General features: G+C 39.9%; 1 protein-coding gene across 1 annotated transcript; it reads right to left on the reverse strand.

The window, feature by feature from the left end:
* Window positions 1-6: 6 nt before the first annotated feature.
* On the reverse strand, window positions 7-8,259 carry LOC138176324 (zinc finger protein 1 homolog; the record flags this gene model as incomplete). Its single annotated transcript, XM_069107136.1, is given in 3 exon segments — window positions 7-1,867; window positions 2,135-2,464; window positions 8,133-8,259. Coding segments are annotated over 3 exon segments (1,371 nt in total), but the record flags the coding sequence as incomplete, so codon positions are not given.
* Window positions 8,260-10,424: the final 2,165 nt, after the last annotated feature.

Genomic DNA, 10,424 nt, shown 5'->3' on the forward strand with positions numbered 1-10,424 from the left:
AATTTCATGAAATATTGAGGAGGGATGACAAACATCAGGATTTCAGAAAATAAAAACATTACGTGTATGGGGTTTTATGTACAGGATGGAATTTGGGGATATTTAATGAGGTCTCTCTTGTTGGGAGGTCTAATGAAGTCTGTGCTGCAGCAGGAAACCTTCTCTTTGTAATTAGACCCCAACATTTTGTCTCCAGCATGATTGCTCCAAAGTATAGTCAAGCAGGAGCTCTAGGGGAAGCCCTTCCTACATCCATTGTTTTATCCACCTTCATTCCAGCAGAAATAAGGTAGTCTACTGATCTCTCTCCTCCAGAGAAAAGCATGCCTCCCCCTGACCTCATGGGTATGTTTGTAGGGCTTCTCTCCACAGTGAAACCTCTGATAGAAAGTAAAAGATGATGTCTATTTGAAAGCCTTCCCATACTGAAACCATAGGGAACAAATGCTCCTTGGAATAGTTTCTCTAATTCTGAAGAAGCTCTGAACTTTATCTGAATGCCTTTCCTTCCTCCTGACATTGATCAGATTTCTATCTCATAAGAATTCTGAGATGGGAAATAGGACACAATTGTTGCCTGAAGGCATCACCACTTTGATTTTATTCATGAGGTTTCTCCCAAGTGTAGACCTTCTTGTTACATATGTTAAGAGTGGTAATTAAGAGGTGGCTAGGTGGCACAGTGAGTAAAGCGCCAGCCCTGGAATCAGGAGGACCTCAGTTCAGTTCCAGCCTCAGACGCTTAACACCCATATACAGAAAAAAAAAAAAACTAGCTTGTAACCTTGGGCAAGTTACTTAACCCCAATTACCCTCCAAAAAAAAAAAGAGTCTACCATGTTGTGAAAGCCTTTCCACACTGATTGCATTCATAAGGTTTCTCTCCACTGTGGATTCTCTGATGGGTAATAAGACTCTTCTACTGTGTGAAAGCCTTTCCACATAGATTGTATTCATAAGGTTTCTCTCCTCTGTGGATTCTGTGATGGGTAGTAAGATTCTTCTGCTATGTGAAAGCCTTTCCATATGGGATTGCATTCATAAGGTGTCTCTCCACTATGGATTCTATGGTGGTAAGCAAGATTCTGCCTTCTTGTGAAAGCCTTTCCACATTGATTGCATTCATAACATTTCTCTCCAATGTGGATTCTCTGATGTATAACAAGATTAGACTTTTCTCTGAAAGCCTTTCCACACTGATTACATTCATAAGGTGTCTCTTCAGTGTAGATTCTCTGATGTTCAACAAGTTTAGACTTCTTTCTGAAAGCCTTTCCACACTGATTACATTCATAGGGTTTCTCTCCAGTGTGGATTCTATGATGTATAACAAGATTAGACTTCTCTCTAAAAGCCTTTCCACATTGATTACCTTCATAAGGTGTCTCTCCACTATGGATTCTCTGGTGGCTAGCAAGTTTAGCCTTCTCTCTGAAAGCTTTTCCACACTGATTACATTCCTAAGGTGTCTCTCCACTGTGGATTCTCTGATGGATAGTAAGGTACTTCCAGTGTGTGAAAGCCTTTCCACATTGATTGCATTCATAAGGTTTCTCTCCACTGTGGATTCTCTGATGGGAAGTAAGAAGATGCTCTGTTGTGAAAGCCTTCCTACACTGATTACATTCATAAGGTTTCTCTCCAGTGTGGATTCTATGATGGGCAACAAGATGGGAGTTATATCTGAAAGCCTTTCCACACTGAGAACAGCCATATTTTTTTGTTACATGGTAAAATCTAGCCTGGCAAGGAAGAGATGGGTAGTGGGATGAGGTTGCTTTACATTCATTATATTTATCAGGCTCTGCTCTAATGGGAATTTGCTGTTCAGTAATGAGCTTTGACTGCTGACTCAAGAACTTCCCATCTTAGGGGAGGCCGGGTGGCTCAGCGAGTAAGAGCACTGGCTCCAGTGTTGGGATGACCTGGGGATCAAATCTGGGTGCAGATACTTAGCACCCACCCAGAAATAACTGGCCATGTAACCTTGAGCAAGTTACTTAACCCCGATTGCTTAAAAAAAAAAAAAAGAACTTCCCATCTTTATTACCTACAGAAAGCATTTCTCCAGCACTACTTTTCTGAAGTCTCATGAGGTTTGAGCTCCAGTTCCAGGTCATTTCCCCTTGATCACCTTGATAGATTTCCATTTCAGGAGCCTTCTGATGGGGCAGAAAAAGCTCTACATTTTCACACAAGCATTTGCTATATTCACTTTCCTGAAGATAATCATTCCCTGAGGCCATTTTCTGACAGTGATTTAGGATACAAGACTTTCTGTGTCTATTTCCAATTTCATCCATTTCACAGTCACTCTTTGGATTTTTATCTAACTTGATATTTGAGTCATGGATTTCTCTCAATTTGAAGTCCCAGGGACTCATGAATATTTGCAGATCACGGTTTTCCAGAAAGACTGCATGATTTCTAGTCAGCTCTGTTACTTTGGATCTGGTCTCCACATCTAAAGAAAAGAAACAATCAAATAAATAGACGCCAAAAGATATACACGTGTGAGTACATGCAATAACAATGGTTATTAAGACGTATGAGGCTTATGACCTTCTCATCACCAACCTAAATGCCACAAAACTCTGTGTACTCTTGGAGCAAACACTGGCATTCAATAGACTGTATCACTGTAAGGAGAAGAGACAGGCAGGCAGTGAGTGACAAAGGAGGTGTAATCCCAGAGTGCTGGACCAATCAAAGCCTCATTTCCTCCAAGTGGAACATTCACATTCCACAAAAGCAGCAGCCACAAGGCAAGATGGCTCCCAGACTTAATGTCGACAGATTAGAGGGATTTTCCATGGGAGAAAAGTTTATTACTAACTTGGAGAAAAAAACTGAGCCAACACAGGGCATGCAGCATTCTAGAAATGAAGTGAGGGGCTTTCAGATATTTGTTGTACAGCATCACACTTACTCACCTGGGCCAGAATACTTGTATTCATCCAAACTGGTTTGATAAAAAGGATGGGGAAATGAAAAACTATATAAAAAATAATGAATGCTCTACAGGGACTAATAAGCCCAGGGTTTCACAGCTGTATTCTAAGGGACTCTATACCCTCTACAATTATTTTATATTGGTATCTCTTAGTATCTCCATTTACATGGCTTTGTTGGTGATATTTAGGATTGTTGAAGATTTACACGGCTTTAAATTATAGCCTGTTATTTTGCTAAAATTATTAACTGCTTTAATAAACTTTATACTAGCAAACAAATGGAAACCACGTTAGGTCAAATCATCATACAGGAAAGAAGAAATGACAAATAGGAATAACACAAAGGAAAACAGGAAGACAATGAAGAAATAGAGTGTGAAGAAATGGAATCAGAACAGACACAACATCCTCAGCTCTGTAAAGATAATACCAATAGGGACAGTGAGTAAGAGAGCCAGCCCCAGAGTCAGGAGACCTGGGATGGAGTCCGGGCTCAGACACTTAGCACCCACCCAGAAACACCTGGCTGTGTAACCTTGAGCAAGTTACTTAACCCCAATTGCTTTAAATAATAATACCAATAAATGTTTTAAAACATAGGAAAACAGAGTAGAAGAGAAATGAAAGCAACAGGATGTTCTTTCTTACTTTGTTAATGTCAGTATATCTTAAAAATGAATCACAACCAGGAACATGGCTGTGTGCATGAACGTATTCATTGGGTTCTATTTGTCGAAGGTTACTAAGTTTAGAAGAGAATGAATGCGTACCTGAAACAGTAATATTTTTTGTCTTTATGTAACTTTTTCATTTAGAAATCATTATAACCATTAATTTAAAGCCTTATTAAGGATATGTGTAAAAAAAAGTCATGAAAAATTAAGTGACCTATCAGGTTAAAAAGACAAAGTAGGTTGAAAAACAAAGTACAGAATCTCACCCTCTTTCATACACTTAATATGTTATACCTTATATAAGGTACAAGGAGAGATCAAATGGTATTACTATGACTCAATAAACTAACTCAGCAAGTATTTCTTTTCTGATAAGCTTGAAATAAATTTCCATCAAAAATACTGAATGTTAATCTCTGTTACACAATAGAGACATAGACCATTATGTCTTCTAGCACTTAGCAGGGTCTGGTGCTTAAGTACAAGACATTCAATAAACGCTTACTGATCGATACTTTAGAAAAAAGCAGACTCAGAGAGGTTAACTCCAATTTAATAACATGAGTACTGTCATGACAAACAACATCCTTGGGCATAACCTCTCTTTGACTCAGTTACCTCATCTGCAAAATGAGAAAATGGGTTGGACTGGAAGGCCCCAGAGATGCTTTTAGCTCAGAATTTATGTCATATGATTATTATAACTTTGTAGGTAATAGCACAAATGATTTCAAACATTTCTCCTATGTATGGCAGTGAAAAAAGAAAGATGAAATACAGAACATAAGATGAAGAAAAAGTCAGTGTAGGCATAACAGTGTTAAAAGCTTGGAGGTGGTCAAAGGATGGCACGGTGGTAATAAGTCCTAATCTTAGGTCAGGGACCTACACTGTACCTCTGGCAGTTCTTATGAAAATGTTTATTTTAGTTTTCACTAGCTTCTATACTCGGTGTAGGTATGTGTGGAAGGAAACAAGAATGCATTAGACTGCTAAAGGACAGCCAGGTGCTGAGCCCCAGGGCAACAAAGACAGAAATAAAACAGTCCTGGAGCTTGGTAAGTAAACCTTGTATAAGGGAGAGAGAATGTCTCACCTAACTACACCTAAATAAATACATAAAAATAAATACAAGCTTTAGGTGGTGGGAGTGGGATGGGAGGATCCAAGCTAGAGGGCTCAGGAAAGGCTCTGAAGAAAGTGGGAGATATTAAGACCAGGAGGTGAAGAGGAAATGCCTCCTAGGCATGGAGGACAAGCTGGGCAGAGAGGAAATGTAAAGTCCTTTGTGAGGAATGGCAAGAAGGCCATTTTAACTGGATAGAGGAATACAACCAGAAGAGAGATACAGAAGGCTGGAAAGACAGAGTGGAACCAGGTTGGGAAGGGCTTTAAATGTTTAAGATGGTCTATAACTATGCAATTTAACACATATATTTCACAAAGGTTCAGAATGGTGGTTGACCCAAAGGGTGTTTGAATTCTAGCTCTTCTCTGAACTGACCCTGCGCAAGTGGCAATCTCTCTGGCTTTCATGTTTCTCAACCATGAGCTGGGCAAACCGGGTGATGTTCTCTGGTAATGGGAGCCGCTCCTTCTCTGTGTGGGTGAAATAAGAAAATCATATTTTGTAAGTTAATTCAGTTTCTTATGAGAACTTGTCCCCTTGATGACTCCTTAAAGAACAAGCCGACCTTGCACTTTGAAACAGCAAACAACTTTAGGCCAGAGCCAGGAACTAGTCACTCCTGAGAATAGAATGTACCCAGAGGGACTTGAGTGCTCCCCTCTGTGTGCTTGCTGGTCTTATCAGCAACCAGTCTGTTCTGCTTTCAAGGTTGCAACATCCACTAACGACCACCAGACTGTTCCTGTTCCAAATTGTCAAAACATGAATGAAATATGAAAAACAGAAGACACATAAAGGATGAGTCTACCAACTATAGTTGGCTGCGTGCCTTCTTTGTTCTCAGCCCTTAAAAACCCTAGCTCGAGACCCAAAGATTTGAGTCTCACCCGATGACGATTCGCCCGGGATTTTCCCACTCGGGCCTCAGGCAGGAGAAAACGGGACTCCCCTAGCAAATTGACGAGAGACGGTGTTCCCCCAATGTGGTCATGTTTTCTTTTTCTTTTTCCCCTATCCTAATTATTATAATCATTGTATTTTTAGTATTGCTTTAATTCTGCTAGGAATGTTGTACTGCTGATGCCGATTTAAGCTTCCTTGCTTCTATGTTCAATAAAACTCCTTCCTCTCTTAAGACTGTGTCGTTTGTGGGAGCAAATCCGAACCTCAAAATTCACATAACAGTGGGCCACTCTCTCCAGCACCATTCTCCATCTCCGAGCAGTTTGCCTTCTCATCTCAGAGCCAGCCCTGACACCTGCTGTGCCTGGGCCACGGGCCAGGTTACTTATTATCTTTCCTGCATGGCTTTGTTGGTGACATATAGGAATGCTGATGCCTTATGTGGATTTAAATTACACACTGCTACTGTGCTGAAATTATTAACTTGCTTTAATAAAGTTGTGGATGGAGTCTTTGGGATATTCCATGTATATCATCTAACAAAGAAATGAGTTTCATGACCTCATACCCTATTCTGATTTCTTCTATTTCTTCTCTTACTGTTACTGTATTTCCAACACAACAGTGGATACCACAGGTGACAATGGGCATCCCTGTTACACACCTGCCTTACTGGGAAGGCTTCTAGCTTAGCCCCAATACAAATCACACTTGCTGAAGTGCTTAGATAAAATTTGTTTATATCAATTTAAGGAAAAAAATCTATTAATATGGATACTTTCAGGGATTTTTAATAGAAATAAATGCTGTACTTGATCAAAAGTTTATTCTTCAGTCACTGATATAACCATGTAATTTTTTGTTACTTAGTATTGATACAATCAATGATAGGAATCATTTTCTCTAACTTGAAGCCCCCCTCCATTCCCTGTATAAATCCAAATTGGGCTCAAAAGGCAATCTCTGTAATATATTGGGGTTGTTCTATAGCTAGTATTTGATTCAGGATTTGTGCATCCATATTAATTCAGGAAACGAGTCAATCATTTTCCTTCTTTTTTATTCTTCTTGCTGTGGCTATCAATACCATATATGTTTCATAAAAGAAGTTTCTACTACCATTTTGCACTTATTTGTCCAAATCATTGCTTTAACATTGGAATTAGTTGATCTTTAATGTTTGGTAAAATTCCCCTTCAAATCCATCTGCTCCTGGTGCATTACTCTCAAGCAGCCCATTTATGGCCTGTTTAATTTCTTTTTCTGCAATAGGCTTACTTAGAGATTCTTGTTCCTCTTCTGTTAATCCCATGAGAATAAGGCTCCTGCTTTACCTGCCCTCAGTCCCACCTAATTCCAAGAGATTAATTTCTGTGTGATAATTGCTCCATTTTACCCTTCCCTAATTTCATTTCTTCTTTCCTCTTAAGACACATGTTAATGTGTAATATCTCTTCCTTTGGGGCTAACTCCTGGGGTTTTGTTCCTTTCCTTTTTTTTAAAATAAACTTTGACATTCAGCTCAGATACTTTGACACATATTCTGTAAACTGTCATGAAACCACACTTTGATCATACTGGATATTAAGCATGCCCTAGACAAACTGTCCATTTGGCCCACAAGAGTGTTCTTTATAGCCTGTCATAGGTTTCCAGAGGTGCTTAGATCATGTGAATCCACAGGCCACTGATGTAAACTATTTCAACCTCTTTGACAAATTAAGATTCAATTTTTTAAAATTTATGTAATGAAATAAGCATTTCTGTAACCTAAGAGTATAAAAAAGATAATTGTACATGAAACTGCAAATCTGCTCTGGACAACTTCCTGTTCCTTTCAAATTGAGAACAGAATGATCATGTCAGTGTCTTGCTTTTTCTCCCACCCCTCAGTTGACTGCCATTACATACAAATAGGTGTGTGTACAGTTATAGACACACTGCTTTCCAGTTTCCCCAACAATTTTTTCCCAAATAGTGAATTCTTGTCCCCAAATATGAAGTCCATACTTCTCTAGTACAAGGCTATGATGGGTATTTGGTGCTGTATGTACACACTTTTCCACTGATCTCTCCTTCTATGTCTTAACCAGCATCAGAGGATTTTGACACTTATTGCCTTACAGCAGAGCACAATGTCTGGTAACACTATACCTCCTGCTTTGAGTCTTTCTCATTGGATCCTTTGACATTTTTGACTTTCTGTTTTCCCAAACAAATCTTCTTACTTTTTCTAACTGAGAAAAAACAGTTTTCAAAATCAGTTTAGATAAAATTGTCATTTTTATTATATTGGTACTACCTACTGATGTACGATTATTTCAATCTGAATTTTTTGTATATAAGTTTTATCATTTGGTTTCTACAGTGTCGGGGTTTTTGGCAGTTGGTCTCCCAGGATCCATTCTCCACCCCTTGTGAAAATTTTGTTCTGACAATTAACATCAAGAAAAGAGAGCAAATGGTTCTTACCCAGGGAGAGCAGGGTCTGGATATTCTTCAGCATGACTTCCTTGTACAATGCTTTCTGAGACGGGTCCAAGAGATGCCACTCCTCCTTAGTGAAGTCCATGACCACATCCTTGAATGTCACCAACTCCTAAACCACCAAAATCACAAAATTTAGAGCTGGAAGAGAGACTCCAGAATTCTTCTAGTCCAACCCCCATCAACTTAGAAGAGGAAACTGAAGTCCAGAGAAGGAAAAGAGAATGGATTTGCCAAAAACTCAGATAACCTTTATGCGTGTCAGAGTGAACACTTGCAATGGAATATGGACAAAAGCATTTTACATTGGAAGGGAGAATCATGATGGAATAATACAAGGTAGAAAACAATTCTCCAGAGGGAATTATGGACAAGACTGATGCTCTGTGAGTCACACACAAGCATCTGTGGAGGAGAAATCGAGGTCATGGGAAATCGCCCTGTGTCCTAAGGGACATATTAAGAATATTCTGTGAAGAGTTTGGGAGAAGGTGGTAAATCCTGTGCATTCTGGGAGAAAAACCTCAATCTAACAGTGATCCCTGAGCTGAGAACAAAGGAATGATCAAGTCAATTTGCTCCAAGTCTGTAATAAAGGATGGAACAGAGAAAAGCATGAAAAGGATTCTCTGGAAGGATTACTCAACAATCTGGCCTCAGCTGAGTCGTATGAGACTGTTTCCTGCCAAGTGAAGAAGAGGTCTGTCTTCTTATAGTGAGGGACTGAGGAGATGCTGGGTATGAGGAGTCACACTCAGACATCTCCTGTCTTTGCTTTATGACGGTTTTCATTTGTTCATGGAACACATTCACTCATTTTAATGTAGAATTATAAAGAAATAAGAGTAAGTATGTGGGGAAATGAGGGTTCCTTCCTTCATTAAAAATTAAAAGAAATTATGAACTGGGGTTGATAACTTATAGGAAACACATTGATAGTTTATATTCTGGGAGATCTGAGACCCGACCAGAGCCGAGTGAGCCTGGGCAAGCTGATTCACCCACCACAGGGACAATTCCCAGACCTGTCACCACAGGACAGGGCATCTGTTGGAGGCAGATAAGAGAAAGTATAGGGCCTGCAGCAGCTGCAGCCAATTCTAGGGCTAAGAAGCCACACACTGGATGTTTAAAAATCAGCTACCTGAGCTCCTGGGAGTCAAGATGGCTCAGTAAACCCTAGTTCCTCCACTCTCTCCCTAAGACCTTGAAAACCCAGAGAATATGACTGCAGGGTAAAATCATGAAATAGTGCAACCTGCAGCAGGCTTGGGAGTCCTAGAGGAAGGGTGTCTGGGGGCAGGGGGAAGAGGGACTGTCCCAACAAGCCCCACCTCAACTGAACCAGCAGGAGATCCTGAACCCCAGGGGGCTGGAGGTAGCAAGCTCTAACACCAGAACCCCAGGTGGGCCTTCACACACCCAGAGCTGCTGGCCTCCAGCTGAGGAGCCTGCCTGGGTTTCAGCCCAGGGGATGGGAGCTGGAATCCTGAAGCAGCCAGACCAGCCCCCCCCCCCCAAACCTTGCAAAGTGACCTTCAGAGTAACCTTGAGGTAACTGAGAAAGCAGAAAGTCCTGGCCATGGCCTCAGTCTAGACACCCAGAAGACCCAGCACACAAGCCAATACACAAGGAAATTGAAACAACAAAACAATTAAATCCTTTTATAATTAGGGAGTAGAACCAAATTCACAGGAGGTCAGCACTGACTCTATACCCAACTTTGAAACCTCAGCAGGGAATATGAACTAGTTTCTAGTCTAGAAAGCATTCTTGGAAGAGCTCATAAAGGCTTTTAAAAGTCAAATTAGAGAGAAAGAAGGCAAACTATTTTAAAATTACACGTGCCAAAATGGAAAAAGTTTTACTAAAGAAAAGTTCCTTAAAAAGTAAAACATGTGAAATTGTAAAAGAGGTGCAAAATCTAACTGGAGACAAGAACTGCCTAAAAAACAGAATCTGAATGAATATATAGAAAAAGGACTTCAAAAATAAGTGAAGATAATAATTCGCTAAAAAGCAGAAGTCAATTTGAAGCTAATAATGACTATGAGGCATCAAGAATCAAACAAAACCTAAACAATGAAAAATTAGAAGAAAATGTCAAATATCTCATTGCAAAAACAACTGACCCAGAGAACAGATCCAGGAGAGATAATCTAACAATTATCATTCTACTGGAAAGCCATGATGAAAAAAGGAGCCTGGACAACTTCTTACCTTCCTGATGGAAAAGCCAGAGCTCAGTGGAAAATCTGATCTCCAAATAGGAGACT

The sequence above is a fragment of the Petaurus breviceps genome, unplaced genomic scaffold (genome assembly GCF_028583685.1).
Source record: "Petaurus breviceps papuanus isolate PSGF00001 unplaced genomic scaffold, PetGlider_PUasm1.0 85745, whole genome shotgun sequence".
Classification (NCBI taxonomy): domain Eukaryota; kingdom Metazoa; phylum Chordata; class Mammalia; order Diprotodontia; family Petauridae; genus Petaurus; species Petaurus breviceps.